We start from the raw sequence: 18,056 nt of genomic DNA on the forward strand, positions 1-18,056 counted from the left end.
GTAATTTCGATATCAAACGACTAAATGAGAAAGTGATCTGCGAGATTGTATCTGCGTTATATCATCTTGACTGACGGGGTGAATTTAGTACTGAGGACTTGAGATTCGACTGACAATCTAGAGATAGTAGGCAGCCAATTTCTCCATGCCCTGACAACGAGGTGCAGTTGAAGAATAAATGTCAGTAAGGCTCGCTCTTCGATAAATATTCCATTGTGTTACATTGAGGGATTCGCAAGTCAAAAGGATTTTTATATATTCTTTTACGTTTTATTCAAAAGTTTTACCGCGGAGGATCACTTTCCCGACATCACATCCTATTTGATAGTCTTTCCAAGAAGAATTCTTTTCTGGGTGAATTCTGATATTAATAGTATCGACGATGATCCCTTTTCTTCGAAATGGCAGATTTTTTTTCATAACATCGCTATGAAGTCGTGCCAGCGCAGCACCATGTTAATAGAGACTAACTAACATAAACAAGAAAAAAGAATAGTATATTTTCTGTTTTAATAAATTATTAACGATTTAAAAGAACCATGCGATTGTTTTTCTATTTAAAATTTTCTTTATTAATCTAATGCGAAAACACTGTATTCAGTGTGTTTTGAACTAACAAAATATATATAAGGAAGAGAATTTATAGATGTCAACTTCTTTATTATGAGGAACACAACGTTTCGGAGTACATGCTTACTCCTTCATCAGGTGAATATCTAATAAGAAATATATGGGTGGTAAGCAAATAAAACTTTGAATTTAAAGATCATATTATCATATGGAGTTATTTTGTAAAATACCTATTCATATCAGTAGAAACAAAACACCAAAATGTATAGTTTGGTTAATTAGAAAAAAAATGTAACCTGAATATTTATTGACACATGTTGACAGGAATTTACAGTATCTTACGAAAATTGAATGTTTGTAATTTAATATATCTATAGATATCCACGTTAGACAATCAACATGTTTCTTTTCTTCTGGAAGTGGTCACAGTGTACGAAGATAAGGCTGAGTTTCGTTGAAAGTGATAATGTTACCACAGGACAGACACAAGACATAACCAAATACCCAGGATGCACAGCGACTACAAATCTCTTCTGTGAAACGAAGGTTGAAAATCAACAGCCATTATGTACTATTGGTAATCGATACACCTTCTCCAGTGAAGAATCTCCAGTTTAATCAAGGACACTTCCTTCAGAAAATTGATTTTTAGCACAATCTGATCGAATACTCTCAATGAACGTGAGTCAATATCACCTTTTAAAGATTAAAGTTTAGTTTCTTACATGGTGAACTTAGTAAAACATTTCATAGACATATTCTAACAATGATAAATGAAACATGTATTTTGCGTCTTTAAAATATGTGCGATAGTGTATATAAGAAATTTGTCCACTGTTTTTGCAACATATTACACTTTACATGTTCAATTACATCACAATATCTTGAAGATCAAGCATTGTTTTCTTCACAAATTCATTTTATTATATCGTGTGTCAGAGAAAACGCAAAGCCGCCATTTGCTTATTTGAAAATTGAGTTTAGAATACTGGATGGTTTTGCAGAATTTCTGCTACACTTGGGAAAACAGTTTTTCTGTCTTGTGAAGTCGACAGAGTTCTGACTTTTAAAATAGTAACTGTTAATTAAGTCCAGGTATACGACGTATATAAATCAGTGATGTATTTCAGTGAAACATGTGCTATCATAAAGCCCATAGAATATGTATGTGAAACATTATTTTATTTTATGTTGATGTCATGTGATATTTCGTACTTTTCTTTAATTAATGTATTTATTGATGTATTTTTTATTATTTTAGGAACCAGCATAGTCAGTAAAACTACAGCAACAAAATAATTTCCTTAAAATTGTGTTGTTTAAAATGTGTAATAATTTTGTCAACTGTCAATCAATTAAATCGGGAAAACTATGTACTTTTAGTATATATTGAATTATCAATTTCCACGAATAAAGATAACATGTAGTCGATTTATTTTATTTCGAGTTCTGTATATAATGCCTTGTAATTTAAAGACATATAACTGCACATTGCTGCCAAGTGATTTCATCCCGTGTACCTATTTCTTCAACAAAAGCAAATACTACATCGCTCCTTAACCCTTTCAGCGCGGCTCTCTTCACAGTTCCGATCGCGCGCACGCTTGTATCTAGCTTGATTTTAAGCGCATGAGCCGCGCGCGCCAAAGGTACGCCATCTGGTGAGCAGTGTTGGATATGCCGCCAACAATCAAGGATTGATAAAACATTGAAGACTGTCTTCATTCTCAATAATTTTAATTCATCTAAATGGATTTGATTGAACACGCAATACAATATGTGAAAGAGTCCAACATTGTTGATGAAAACACCCCACCATTTTACTCCTTGCACGTGCAAATGGACCATATTGGGGGTCAGTGTTGAAAGCACTTCTGAACATTTTAAAATATTTTAAATATGGCACCCACGAGAGACGTAATCAATTACATAGTAATGAATGGTAGAAATGTATCATCTCGATCACAATGCAGCATAATCAATTATTGCGATGGTGTTAAATGTCTGTACTTGCACAAGCCATGATGCATTACGCGACCACTAACGGTGTGCAGGCCACCAAGTCAAACATCAGATAATGTCAAACAAAAAATCACAATACCCGAGAAATCAGTCATACACTTTGACAGCAATATTGTCTCACTGTTTCGGCAACATTTGAGTCAGTTCTTGCGTTGTAGTTCATCACACTGACAAGTCATTGCTCTAGCCACTCATTCAAAGTCCTTATATAATAGAAGAAATCTTGTGGAGCAAGGACGCGGCATTTGGGCCCAACATGTACGGGGAAAGAAGATTTCTTTGACAACCCAATGCTGACCCCGTGAACAAAGAGGGGCGACTCAGGAATGCCGAATGAGGGGGGAGGTTGGATTGGGGGAACATGGTACTACCCGGGTGTCCGTTGGGGGTGGGGTTCTGCCCCGAGGTTGGTGACGGTGGGGAGGTACCATCGTGCAGCTTTCGCATGTGTTTCTTGAGATCAAAATTTCTGCAAAATCCCTTCCCACACACGTGACAAGTGAAAGGTTTTTTATCGTTATGCGTGTGCATGTGGAATGTAAGGTTGTATATCTGGTGAAATGCCTTATTGCAGATCGAACATTTAAACTGCTTCTCGGAACTATGTGTAAGTTTATGATTCTTGTAATTGCCTTTCTGGTGGAACCCTTTCCCACAGAACTCACAGACAAACGGCTTATAGCCCTGGTGAATTCTCATGTGTGTGTTCAAGGTGGAACTCCTGTTGAACGACTTTCCACATGTGTTGCATTTGTGAGGCTTCTCTGAAGTATGGATGATTTTGTGTCGACATAGCGTACTTGCTTGACGGAAACCCTTTCCGCAGATTTTGCAGATGAACGGTCTGGCGCCTGTATGCACGGGCATGTGGCGAGTGAGATTGTAATGTGCGTTGAACACCTTCCCACACTCGGGACAGGTGAATGTCTTCTGGCTCTTGTTAACAGGCTTCTTCAGCCCGTTACTATCGGGACTGCTGCCATTGTTGTTCGGTTCCACCTCCTTACTCTCCGGCTCCTTATCAAAGCTCTTGTCCTTATCGCTACAACATTCCTCCTTATCAACTTTCACAACCTTCACCTCAACTTCACACGGAGAGCTTTTCGGACTTTCTGCAACTTTCTCCCGTGTAAACAAACTGTCTCTGTTTTCCTGGGCAACAAACGCAGACCTCTGACCAAGCGGTTTACCCTGCGACAGTACATGAGGGACCCCCGAGAATTTCAAGAGATCCAGGTTTGAAAAAAGTCGGTCTTTATTTGGCGAGAGGCTGGACTGATGAAGGAGGGAGTAATTTCTTAGAAGCTGCGCGTGGTAGTCCTCGTAACTGGACCGCGCGAGGTTGGAGAACACTGGGTGATAAAGGGGGTACACCTGTCCAGGCTCGCGTGCATCCCGGGGGATGTTGAGAATGCCTGACCGTCGCCCGTCCCCCAGGAGAAAATTATTGTAAGCCGCCTGTTGGTAAGACGCTGTTAGAAGGGCAGGGTAGGAGAATCCCCCTCCTAGATCCGACTTCGGCTCTGACCGGGGCACTTTCCTGAACGCTGGGACGCGTTCAGGGGATGGGGGTCTTTTCTCGATCACTCTGGTTTTCTTAGGACTCGGTTCCATGATTTTGTCGATTGAGAACGCCAGTTTGGGCTTGCTGCCCTCGCTCCTGGGAAGCTTTGTGGGTGGGGACGGAGTCCGGGGGGTACACAAAACTGTGTCCATTCTAGTGCTGAAATTAATGTAAACCAAATCAGTATAAGGTGATAAAAATCAGGAGGTTAAATTAGTGTGGACACATACTGCACAAAAGGCAAACGGGTTTTGTAAAATTATCATTCATGCAAAATAAACAAATAATTTAGGGACTGTGTATCAGCGAAATATGATAATCAACAACTAAAATGCCACAAGAGCACAAATGATTCAGAGTCGTTCAAATAATTCGAACTGTATAAATCAGAAAATTGTAAAAAGCGGAACACAACGCCTAAATAAGCAAGTACAACCATTCAGACAATTTCCTATTTATCCTTCAAATAACACACTCCTTGTGTAACAAATCGAAATAATTTAATCAGAAAAATACAGAACATCTATTGGAAATCAACATTATAGTCCGAGATATTTTTCATGGATTTGTGTCTCTTTCGTGCTTTAAATTGAGCTATATTTAAAAGTATTTGTACATCTGTGATCACCCAGCAGTTAGACATTAATTATTCATGGCAAAATACAAACATTCATGTCCCGTTTAACGGTGACGGCCGTCAGACCACTTAACTTCTAACGTACATAAAAATCACGGAATACCCTCGATATTTAGTTTATTTAATGAATCAATGTTCGTTCGATGATAAAGAAGCGGTTATGTTGCTTGTTGGGGCTGATATATTCAGCCTTATGCTCCGAATATATTTCTCAAGAGACAGTAGAATTTAAAGAAAAGAATGTCTGGTTTTTTTAGGTGTTATTTTATGGTTTCCGTTATACTTTATGTCACTGAAACTTCAAAACAGACCCTGCTAAAGATTCAGCAAAACATCATCATTGTTGAAATAAGAAGATCTTCGCTTAGGATCTAAATTGACACATAAGATTCATTAAAACATATAAACTGCAACAACGGCTATAGCGCATTAAATATTATTCTTAAATACAGCAAATCCTTATGCCTAACAGAAGCAGAGTTATGAAATAAATGACTACCGCATTATTTATTTTTCTCATGTATTTTCAAAAAATAGAGTGGCCTCTCTCTCAACAAACAAATTATTAAATGGAATTATAAACGAAGTACAAGCCCACTTGGGATATCCTCATATCTGCTCTTTTTAAAAAAATAAAATAAATACAGCATAAATAAGATCTATGAATAGTAGGATGGTTGGGGAAATATGTAAGAATTCAACACTAACTTAAAATGACGAACATTCATGACACGTACCTTTGTGTTGTTAGTGGGTTATAGTCATGGGCTGTGAATCCACAGAAGGCTGAAATCCTCCAAAGATACCACGAAGGGGAAAGGGGAACAGACCCTTGTTCAGGTGAGCGTTCACTCTGGGTGAGGGGGAACGAATATCCTTGATGCTCACTCTCTGAGCTCCCTGTTCGGTTTTTAACGTGTCGGTAGCACTTGATATGATGAAGAGGTCAACTAGCTCTGTTATATACCTGCCCAGTTTCCCTCCTTCGGCACTTAATGCCTTTCGTCACTGCTACCGGTCGCTGTCAGCTTCGTGATAGGTCAACATACGACCAACTTCCACATCAACACAAGTGATCAGTGTTGCCAGTCAACTGGCCAATCAGATCGCTCGTCTAGCGGTAGGCACTATACCAGTTCGCCAGTGAAACAAGGCTAAGCGACAGGCGGGGCTTTAAGCCAGGGGGCGTGGCCTCCATACAAGTCCGAAAATGACAGGCGCTTAACGCTAACAATGCTCTTGTATACATGCTTTGGCTTCTGGTGTCGACTTGCTCACGGATTAATATTTAATCGAGGAAAATTCTCCCAAGTATTGGTCGTAATTATGTTGATCGGTTCACCACCATGCGCGACGTTATGCACGCTCCGAGCTGAGAATCATCACCGACGTCGCTGATAAACTTCATCAATCACACGGTCTCAAATATTTTAATGAATTAAACCAGTCGCGTTTTAATTTTAGTAATTCATCTGCAATTAAATTTTCCGTACTGGGAAAATTTATGTTTTACTGATTGGACCCCTATCGGTCGTCCATTTGGGCAATGAAATAAACCACGTACCAATTTAGGCAGATTGGGACCAGTGGATGGTTGGGGTTGTGTATCAATACCCAGCTAAAATACATTCATCGTTCATACTGTGCATTTCGTGAGCGAAAGCTATTCATCAATTTATCCCAACAAATTGACTGTCATCGCAAAATATGAACCTGTCGTGGCTTGATCATGAAAAGCGAAAGGAGGACCGATCAAGCTGCCAATGTGATGAGTATTTAATGTACTCTATAACCCGTGTTGCTCAATTCACACCGATTGATATCTATAAATATTTATTCGCTATAAAATCAGCTTTCACCTTTTATCTAAGGATATATACTCTGCGATTTTCTAGCTCGCTTCCGAAAGCAAACCAAGTGATGTGATTGACAAATACATTTTAACCGAATGTGTGTCGTGCAGTTGGTGCAATATATGGCTATAAAAGCTTGCTATGTCAGTGAAATCGACAAGAATTATTTGACGTCCATCATCTGTGCACACAAGCTCGCGTCATGTCATCTGACACGCTCGTACATCAATGTACATTTCACCGCCGAGCGAGGTTAAGCGATTGCACTGTGATATATGTGTTAGCGATGGATATTAGATATCAAACGCATTTGGTTTATATACGCTTTGGTCATTTTGTTGGTCGATATAAGCACCATTTATAAGCTATAAAAGGAATTTAATAAACGGGGATAAAAGGATTTCAAATAAAATGCGATTCATCCAAAGTGAAGGATCGGTATGTGAAACTTATCACTCAACTTTGGACATGGACATCTCACACTTTCAATTTACCGACAAGATAAAAAAAATACTTCATAGATTAAAATTTAGTTAAAAGGGCAAATTAATTTCATGTCAATGTAAAAACTGTACTTTGCACACACAAATAACGTGTCACACGAATGATCGTTTGTTGTTTATTTGGTGAAATCCGTATCTATAAACAAAACATGTGTTATATGTACATCTACAAAGTGTCTTAACCCAAATGTCATATCTATTCATCACTGAATGTACATTTTACAACAGCATGGTGGCAACACATTCTTGCCCAGAGAAGGCGTGATCGCCTTTCATAGGGCAACAACGGCGGCACCTATGCTTTCCGGCTTACGGTCTGTGGGGTGAGGCCGTACTCAGCGGGTGGGGTGGGGGAGAGCGTCAAACTTTGCAGCATGAACTTACCCGTGGTTGGAGCGGATTTCACCATCAGCGCTTCCGCTACCAACACAAAGACAATGTTTTCAAACAATATCTCTCTTTATCCCAAATATGGCATCATATTTCAATTCAGTCTGTTGTTAGCTTTTGATATTTAAGATCATATCTATTTAATCCAATTTTAAGAAGAGTTTTAATTTTGATGATAATATTTTGTAATGTGAATTTCTGCTTCTGCATGCATATCAATTCATTTGTGAAAATGAAAGCCTCTTTCGGCGAAGCATGCTATTTTCCTAACAGTTGTGACAAAACGTCATCTAGAACACAAGTATGGAAGATTTACTAGGAAATGAGAGTCATTGCTCTCAGTTTAAATGCAGTTTTTCCTCTCTCAAGATTAACATCCATGTCAGGAAAATTACACGTGGATAAGTTGTCAGTGATAATGTGGGGCATATCTAACCGGAAGTGCTGAAAGACATATGCAGATTTGCTGCTACCATTTTGAGTGAAGCAACAACTTCATGTGTCAGTGTGTGGCGGGGATGAAGAGATGGGACAGAGGTAGTAGTAGTAGTAGTGTTTATTGTTTAACGTCGCACTCAGCAATATTCCAGCTATATGACGGCGGCCTGTAAAAAATCTTGACCGGACAAACCAATGATTGATATTGTGAACCACGCTGTCTGTGCACGATGACACGCAATTCACCAAGTCTCCCAGTCTGACCACCCGATCCACTTCACAGGTCTTGTCCGGAATACCTACGGGGCGGTAGTAGTAGTAGTAGTAGTAGTAGTAGTAGGAGTAGTAGTAGTAGTAGTAGTAGTAGTAGGAGTAGTAGTGGCAGGAGTAGAAGATTCGTAGTAGTCGATTAGTGCTGGTAGTAGTAGTAGTAGTAGTAGTAGGAGGAGGAGTAGTAGTAGTAGTAGTAGGAGTAGTAGTGGTAGGAGTAGAAGATTCGTAGTAGTCGATTAGTGCTGGTAGTAGTAGTAGTAGTAGTAGTAGTAGTAGTAGTAGTAGTAGTAGTGGTAGTAGTAGTAACCCATGTTTGATTGTAGCTAAAATTAAAACATATCAGAATTGGTTATTCGATGGTGATGTATATAAGATACGGGTATCAAAGTTGTATATTTGAACTTAATTTTGCAGTGTTACGCCGACTATTTTCAACCTTGTAACGTTTTGATAATATTTGTAATTTTTGGTCACATCCAATTTTCAAGTGTATACTATTTTTGCCCGGCCGTTTACGTAAGGTTTCAAATATATTATTTGGACCAGAATCTCTCCAAGTGTGTAATTAACTATATGTAATCAAACTTTAAAGGGCAGTTAATGACATTCCCGTCATAATAATTTTACACAAGTACATAAAATGACATTTTCTCTGACATTAAACGTCGCCTAAAACATTAGCGTTTAAATTCTGAACTGAAACGCAAGTTCTGAACGATTTGTCTTTAAATCACGCCGGCTCCGGGCGAACGGGGAGCGATTAGGATACACCGGGTTAAGAGAGTTTCATGTGAAATATTCATAGCTAGTCAACGAATTCAGCAGAGTCATCGCAGGCGAAACAAATACAATAGCTTGTTAACCGTCCCGATCACAAGAACACTGAATTATGCAGGTAGAATCGCCGACTACCAAAGCGGAGTGATGGATGTTTGGTGGTGGATACGTGATGGGGAATGGTGTCTGGAGAGAGGGGGAGGGGGACAATTCACGGACGGGGGGTCACTTGAGCGTTACAGTAACGCCACGCGCAGATGATAAGACCATGTCTGTTGTAATGAATATTTAATGAGAAAATACATTCTTTGAGAGAAGCGCACATGGCTTGCACTGTCAATGATCAAATAGATTTGGTAATCAATTATTTGATGAGTGATTGTCTTCTTCGATTTTAATATAAGGGGAAGGTACCCCCGCGTTACTCAGGCGGGGTTATTACAAAAGAGGACGCTACTTCCCCCCAGCCTCAAACGGAATTGGTAACAACTTGTACCGCTAACTAAACCGCATCACACGGAATACATCAGTTAAATGTGTATATATCGGTAAACGAGTTTGCAGAAAAATAAATATTTTATTTGTTGGGACGCTTCTTGTTATAACTGTAAACGTTCATTTAACACCTGCAGACGTTACCTTAAAATTAGCGGTAAAAACATTAATTGTTTTTTAACATTCAATTACCAAATTTACGCTGTCTACCAGAATACCAAGTTATTATCGGTCTAAAATATTCAAACAAAAATGGTGATTTTATTTTTACCCCAATTTGGACAATATTTTAGCTACATCACACCTGTTCACCTAAAATGGTATAAATACAAAAAATGAGTCAATCAGACATGTCACTCTACGAAGATGTTTTTGTTTGTTTGTTGTTTAACGCCACACTCAGCAATTGTCCAGCTATATGACGGCGGCCTGTAAATAATCGAGTCTGGACCAGATAATCCAGTGATTGACATCATGATCATCGATCAACGCAACTAAGATACGATGACATGCATCAGCCAAGTCGGCGAGCCTGACCACCCGATCCCGTTAGTCGCCTTTTACAACAAGCATAGTCGCCTTTTACGGCGAGCATGGGTTGCTGAAGACCTATTCTACCCCGGATCTTCACGGGTAGTACGGAGAAGTATATTAAAACACTTTCTTCATGAAACCAATAAAGACAGTTTGTGCACAACGTGGCATCAATCAATGCACAAAAAGACCTTTATGTTAAAACAGTGGAAAAAAATATGTTAAAGTATGGAAGTTAGTGTAGCCTCATCTCTTTTCCACAAAATTAACTGTTATGACGCTCGTACTTCAAATGCTTACGACAATCTTTGAAGTAAAGCCTCTTTTTTTTAATATGGTCTCTAACAGATTGATATGTGTCTCACACGTCTTAACAGAGAAAAGATTTATTTAAATCACATGTATGATAAGGGTTAAACACGAATGTTGGTGCCTTCTCATCTTATAATATTTACCGGGAACGTGGGTGGTCCAGCCGTGCGAAGTTGCGTCCCTAAGGCGTGCCGAAATCTTTGATCTTGAGTTCGAAGCCCAGATCCGCTGTGGTGTGTCTTGCTTTGTCCGCGTTGTCGTGGGTTGAGAATAGGTCTTCAGCAACCCATGCTTGCCGTGAAAGGAGACTATGCTAATCGTAAAAGGCGACTAACGGAATCGGGTGGTCAGACTCACTGACTTGATTAATGCATGCCATCGTGTCCCAATTGCGTAGATAGATGCTATTGGTGTTAATAACAGGATTGTCTGGTCCAGACTCGATTATTTACAGACCGCCGTCATATAGCTGGAATATTGCTGAGTACGGCAAACAAACAAACAAACAAACAAATCCATGTGACCTGCATCACTTCAGGCTTTCATCCCACATCAAGCTAACACGCCGTGATATTACTGGAATATTATATTTACAAAGGTGTTACACCAAACCCACTCACTACTGATATGAATTCAGTCCCCAGGCGTCTATACCGTCCCACATTTTCAAACAGCATACACATATTATGTTTAATTTCAAGTGTTGTTTAAATGTTCCCGTATCAAACAAGGGCTGCCTCCTCATCTCATTGTTCGTCCGAGTTGCATCATCCGTTTTTCATCCTCCCAAAAGCTTGTAGAGATGACCCACTTCCAATGCTTCTAAGCTTATACTAACCAACCATCCTGTGATAGGACTGGTCTATATAGTTTGTCCAAAAGAAAAAATAATTTGTTCCAGGAAATATACTGGAGTGCGTGAGTTGGGTTTAACGTCCCATTTAGCAGTAAACCAGTTATATCACAGCGTGTCAGAGAGGGAAGAAAGCCCGAAGTGATGCAGGTGTCCTAGTTTTACCAGCACGGGTATAATACTAGAAACATATCCGAGGCGAACTGGGATTCGAACCCACAATCACAGGTTTCTGACGTGCCCATTGGACGCAACTCTGCACTGCGAATTGTGGCGCATTAACTTGTGGGCCATACGGGAAATATTTCCGAAAGTGAAACAATTGTACGTCTGGATGCAGTGACCGAAAGATATATTCTGTCTCTAAAAAGGTTTCAAATCATCACAAGACCGGTCCCTTCGTTCGGTATATGCATTCAAACCTCGAATCTGATCATGACGGTGCCATAATGTACGGTTAACATCAAAGTCCACCTCCCACGATTAAAATGACTTGTTTAATACTTCATAATAAAATTATATCGTTGACGCATTTCAAGGTTTAATTTCACAACATATGCGCCTCCGCGTGGAGTACTGTACCGTATCCCTAGAAAAAACAATCTGGAATTATGCTTTAGAGGAAAATTGTTAGAAGATTTCCATTTATCGACAAGGCTCGCGTTACATTCCAACGCAAACAACACACCAAAAAGACCAATTTTCGATCGCATTTATTCATTCATGACCGTATTCATCTTCTTCAATAACCGATGCCAGATTAATGTTTTCCACACACTGTCACTGTATCAAGACGAAATATAGACAATCTGTTGGGTCAATTAGCAAATCTGCTCTTTTAATGAAAACTTTTGAAATGTAAACCCAACCACGTCGGCCGCCGCTTGGCCATTCTGCGAGTGTGTCGCAGTCACGTGCAAGCAGTGCCGCCATCTGCCGGCAGGATCGAGGGACTTCGTGTCAACAGCGCCATCTAGCGGGAAGCAGGCCCCGCGCCTCTATTGTATTGGGGAAGGGGAATAGCCAGCGATTAGATCAACACACCATATGGAAAGCAGAAAAATTAATTTTCTCTAAGTCCGAAACGTTTAGCCCTCTCTTCACAGCCGACTGTTTGCTGGTCTTGTTCTCGCAGCGAATAACACACAGGAGTTGATCGCCATATAACACCGGCTATTGTCATCGCAGTTGACATTAATGAACAGTTAAGTTAAGCTGTACGGGATCGAACATGGTCGTCGGCCGCCGGGGCAGTGTCTGATGAGACAGGATCTTATTACCACTTCAATAAAAGGTCTTTTATTTTATCCTGACGCGTTATAATGCATAAATTATGCGGTTTTATGCCAGCGTTTTAATGAATATTTGTCTTTTTTCTGTCATCGAAAGTGACGCATTTTCTTTAAATTAACATATTTACATGGCCGAATCAAGCTCATGTTGTGAGGATGTTTCTTTCAAAATATTATCTAATTTTATCAGTTAATTTTTAAATTGTTGTTTAATGTAGAAGTTGATTATTCATAAAGAACATTTAATAAAATTATATCAATCCGCCAGTCTATTTAAAGATACAGTTTAATTATCTACAGAATTTCTGTCGACATGCTTTAGTTGATGAGAGGTAAATAAAAAGAAATGAGATTTATTGATATTTAATTATTCCATAAAGCATATGCACTGATACTGCTCCACATTATTCTAAAGGTCCTTTGTGACACTATGACAAGAGTATATCTCCAAGTGCTAGCTAAATCATATACTTTGTGTTTTTAAAATATTGATATTGATATATGACGTTATTTAGAAGACAAGAAGAGAGAGTGTTTCTATAGGCATTTCAGACAAATAACAGTCATGGAATACAGGTTTTCACTCTCTCTTTACCAGCACACGTTCCGTATCATTGAGGATGTCAGTTTCAAAAGAGATGTCAAGAATGGTATGAACACCTTGGTTTTCTATGCTATGTTGGCTTGTTTTAGGGGCATGTTTTAGGGGCATGTTTTAGGGGCAATGTTTTAGGGGCAATGTTTTAGGGGTATGTTTTAGGGGCATGTTTTAGGGGCATGTTTTAGGGGCAATGTTTTGGGGGAAATAAAGAAAACAAGCTTAAGTTGATCTTCTTCGGTAATTTTCTCATTTCTTCCTTTCATAATTGGGCCAGTGGATGTATTCTCGTGCTTTCAGGGTATTCAATTACTTATAACCAAGCCGTTGATGTAATATTATTGGTAACGGTTTTGAAATGTTGTGGTAATAGTCAACGATTGAAAAAAACGGTTCTATTGCTGTTTATTATGGACGTCACTATTGTTATTATTATCCTCGTCGTCATCGCGATCATCATCAACATTACCATCAGCATGCTTATCGTCATCTTTAGCGTCCTAGTCATCATCGTAATCATTAACAGCATCACTATCGGCGTCCTTGTCATCATCGGCGTCTTTGTCGTCATCATCAGCGTCTTTGACGTCATTGTGATCGTCATGGACATCACTATCAGGGTCCTTATCGTCATCATCGGCATTGTCATCGTCTTCATCAGCAACATCACTATTGGCGTCCTTATCGTCATCACCGACGTCTTGTCATCATCATCAATTTACCACCATTCTGCTGGAGAGAGATTGAAGAATTAGTTTGTTCAATGTCAACCGGTAATAAACTTTCAAAAAGTGAGTAATTATATAAAAACTGCGTACTCTGTCCGACAGATATCCAAGGATCCTTCCAATCTGACAGAAATGGCTGACACAATGACATGCCTCCATTGAGACCTACAAGGGTGAAATAAACCACTCTTTAGGTAACGTGGGTGAACTATTTGGCAAAAACTGAACACGATCAGCCCATGTATAAGCAATTTTACGAAATCACACCCATTCTCATTCTTGAACTGTCAGAATCAAAGCCCATTATTAATCCTGGCACAGTCAGGCTGGTTAGGCTCATCATCTACTCAGGGCCCTTGGCCCCTCTACACGCAGCCAAGACAGCGAATGGGACTTCTTCCAGGAAGCGCTGCCTAGTCAAACCCGCCCAGAACGTTTCGGAGAATGTGAAGACTCCCCAACACTGCAGCCTTCTGCATTACCCAGTTGGTCAGAAGGGCTGTATTCCTGGTGACAAATCCGGGTACTCTCCCAATGTCAGTCAACAGATTGGGAGGTACCAAACCTAAGGCACAAAGAACAGTGGGGAGTCGGACAACTTGGTATTTTGGATGCAAGCGTGACATTTCAGAAGCGAGGTCCGCATGTTTGTCATGCTTTTCCTGAATCTAGGCAATCACATTCGTGTCAAAAGTTTCAACAAATTCAATTATATTAATGATTTCATTGGATTTATCAAAAAGGATAAGATCCGGTTTGTTGGCCTGGCTAGGTCTGAGGCTGTGTACAGGCCTATTCCAAAGAATATTATGTTTATCATTTTCCATGACGCCCTCTACATATTCTGGGTCGTACCATGGATGGACCTCTGTGTCAAAACCACAAGCATGGCGAAGACGGTAATAAAAGGATCTAGCCACTCCACCATGTCGCTTAAGATACTACTACTACTACTACTACTACTACTACTACTATACTACTACTACTACTAATAATAATAATGTCGATGAAGACGACGATGACAAGTAGAAGAAGAAGAATGTGTAAGTGTTTTAAAACGATCGCCATTTATTGGTTACATCAAGATGGTGGCCCCATGGACTCTGTTGAGAATAGTGTCCCGTCCCAGGATGCACTGGGTTTGGGTTCGAATCCCAGAATCATTACGAATACGACCCCTGATTAAAACAGGACACATCTACAGCATTCGTGTCATCCCATATTTAAAATAAGCCATCGTCATGTAACTGATGTACTGTTACAAATGCGGAGTTGAACTCCAAATACCTGACTACATAAAACCAGAACCATGACAGCCACACAGAACTTACAACGATGAATTAATATGACCAAATGTTCCGCTCCAAGGAACTCCGTCGCAACTTCACAGGTATTTAGTCAAGGAGTGAAAGTGCAAACTGACGTCACGTGACACTGTCAGCGCACCTGGCGGGAACTTCGTGAACTACAATGTTTGACAATGAAGCCAGGGTTGTCGTGGTTAGGTCTGTGGTTTGCTTTATCTGCTGTGAATGAGCGGTTAGGGGGCGGGGAAGGGAGGGCAACATTCGTTATTTCTTTCGCAGTCGTTTTGTTCACTTTTCTGACACTTGTGAGAGTAGGGAAGCGTCTTTTCATCTCCTTAATTGTTTGTTGTGTAAATGTACATTTCGGCAGAGATGGGTCTTTTTTATTGCCCCCATATATGCCTATTTGGGACCTTTCCACCTGGATGTGAGAAGTAAAATGGGTATTCAATAGACACAAATGTTTCTCTAAATGCAAAGACGTCTTTTCAGCGTTCATAAAGGCTGCTCCTGTTATGACGATCGAGAAACGAAGCGAGAAAATTGAGGAGCAATATCAAAAAACGGATTGATTTAAAAACAATTAAAAACATAAATTGAATTAAAACCGATTAAGAGTTAAATTAATTTCATTCACAAGCCGGTACTTGTAATTTTCATAACAGAGAGTAAGAGTGCCCAATTGCCAGTGGTGTATGACTCCGTGTTTTAAAGACGCATGAACCTTATATAACATGGGCTAGATTAGATCATAATTGTTCGGCCAATTTAATTTTTACAAAACTTAGGCTAAAGAATCTCCACGCCCACCATACGGATGTTGTAATAGTGAATGGTTGTGTCGTTTTCCATCATTATAGACATATAACACAACCTGGAATAACAAGTTCACTTTTGCCGACTGTATTCTTGCATTGACGTTGTTGACGTTATATCAATTCAACGCGGATTTTAATAGAGAGTGTATTTGAAACTTATATAGATTCCCTGATTTGTATAATTATATACAGTATTTTCGTTTGATAAGCTCAAGGTGAATTTTTAAAATTTTAGCGTAATATTTCATGATTCAAGATTTTTTTCTATATACATTTAATCTAAACACATACGATTTCCATGCAGTAAAGACATAACTGTTGAACGTAGGATGATTTAAGACCAGTTCTTGTCTATCGTCAATCTCCGAGGTTTTATAGCCCATAGCTATAGCTAGCACTTAAATGTCATGACCATGTTTTAAAAAAATAGTTCCATAGAAATTACTGAGAGAAAAAAAATAAAACTAGAATCTATTTACATGCTATCTTTGGTAATTTTTACAGGTCAGATAATTGCGCATGATACACATGAACATTTTGTCAATTCATGCTATCATTTGCGAACTTATGAGGGCGCGTGTGACCCAGTCGTATAGCCAACAGCACGGGGATTAAATTTGCAAGGTCGAGTTGCGTCTATTAGGCGTGCCAGAAATGTGTGATGATGGATGTTAATCCGATATTTCTTCATGATTTTGTTTCTCGGTTTGTCAGCACCTCATTCGTACTGCAGGTTTCGACACACTGTCGAACGTCTAAAACCTGCATCACGTCGGGCTTCCCTCCCACATTAAACTGACACGCTGTGATATAACTGAATTACTGTTTAAAGCGTTAAACACAACCCACTCACGTTTTACATAACTGCAGTCCCTCTAGCGTCTGTATCGTCCAACAATTTAAAACTGCTTTAGGTTTTCATTTCAAGTCTTGTTTGCATTTTCACGTATGAAACAAGGGCTTTCTCTTCAAAGCAAAATTTTAGTAACGTTTAGTATATTAAAATGTCTGCTTCGTTTTCAACGTGTTCAGTAATATTTCTCCGATATTGCTTTAAATACCAATCTATGACTTTAAAAAAATAATAATCTGGAAATTTAAAGGACTATAACACTGGTAAAGCTATGTGTAATATTTTTAGCTCATATACATGCCATACTTTCTTTCACGTTATTCAATATATTTATACTTTTAAAAAGATCTGAAAGGGGGGTATTGATGTATAATTTCACCAGCTTCAGCAGCTCACTAAGTCCCGCGAGTGGCTTTAAAGAACACGATTTAAGCACACGTTAAGTTGTTTGCTTCTCGAAATCCCGCTTTCCTTGTCAATTGGGTTCTCGAGTTGAATCACGGGTGTATTTATCATATTTTACCTCGATAGTGTTTATGTTTATCTTGCCTCAAGGCTAATCGTTGCTGACATGTATATACATAAAAGCATGTCGAAATATATTTACTTATCACGAAACGCTGTCTACGATCGCCGATCCCCGCAACATAATGACGGCATTGACAGCGAAGCACATTTCAATTTCCAAACTCCACGCATTCAAAGTTGAAGTTATGATTGAAAACAGTATGTTCATTTTGTAAGCGTACAACTTGGAAATCGACTCAGTGGGCGGGTGCATTTAGGAACGCAGTTTCGTTTGGATAAACACTTGGCCGAATAGAACATATACCAGAGTTTTGCGACACAAGAGCGTATTCACCTTGTACGGTGTAGCCTGCAGGTGTGCGTTCATGCTCCTGTGTTTCGTCGAGCAGATAAACTCCATCTAAGCCGTGCCTGAGTCAGTGAAAACTGAACAATTACTCGCATAGTTTAACACTACAAGCTTTCCAGACCACCATGTTTATCATAGAGCGATGTATACTGCTTAACAATTACCTTGTCATGCCAGCGTCTCTAACCCCCCTAAAGAACTCCCCATTTCCCCCTCCGTTGCCTCTTCACACACAGCTCGCCCTCTTTTTCTTCTTCATACTCCGGATGACGAGCATCAAGAAAAGGCGTACAGAATTCAGCTCGGCAATCGACCGTCACTCTCTTTTCATAACTCCCTCGGCTAAAAGGTTTCACGGTAAC

The 18,056-nt window shown here is 39.5% G+C and overlaps 1 protein-coding gene across 1 annotated transcript; it reads right to left on the reverse strand.

Moving 5' to 3' along the window:
• Positions 1–2,301: 2,301 nt before the first annotated feature.
• LOC139445569 (fez family zinc finger protein 1-like) lies at positions 2,302–5,788 on the reverse strand. The gene is made up of 2 exons (XM_071226727.1): positions 5,531–5,788; positions 2,302–4,315 (listed from the first exon to the last, which is right to left on the reverse strand). The coding sequence occupies exon 2, from the start codon at positions 4,306–4,308 to the stop codon at positions 2,797–2,799; it is 1,512 nt and encodes a 503-aa protein (XP_071082828.1). The 5' UTR covers positions 4,309–4,315; positions 5,531–5,788; the 3' UTR covers positions 2,302–2,796.
• Between the last annotated feature and the right edge of the window lie 12,268 nt (positions 5,789–18,056).

This window comes from Haliotis cracherodii, unplaced genomic scaffold, assembly GCF_022045235.1.
Source record: "Haliotis cracherodii isolate W230 unplaced genomic scaffold, xgHalCrac1.p SCAF_6, whole genome shotgun sequence".
NCBI lineage: Eukaryota > Metazoa > Mollusca > Gastropoda > Lepetellida > Haliotidae > Haliotis > Haliotis cracherodii.

What these genes read in the sequence shown, in the direction of transcription:
- LOC139445569 (XM_071226727.1), bottom strand. Translation starts at nt 4,308, where the DNA reads ATGGACACAGTTTTGTGTACCCCCCGGACTCCGTCCCCACCCACAAAG.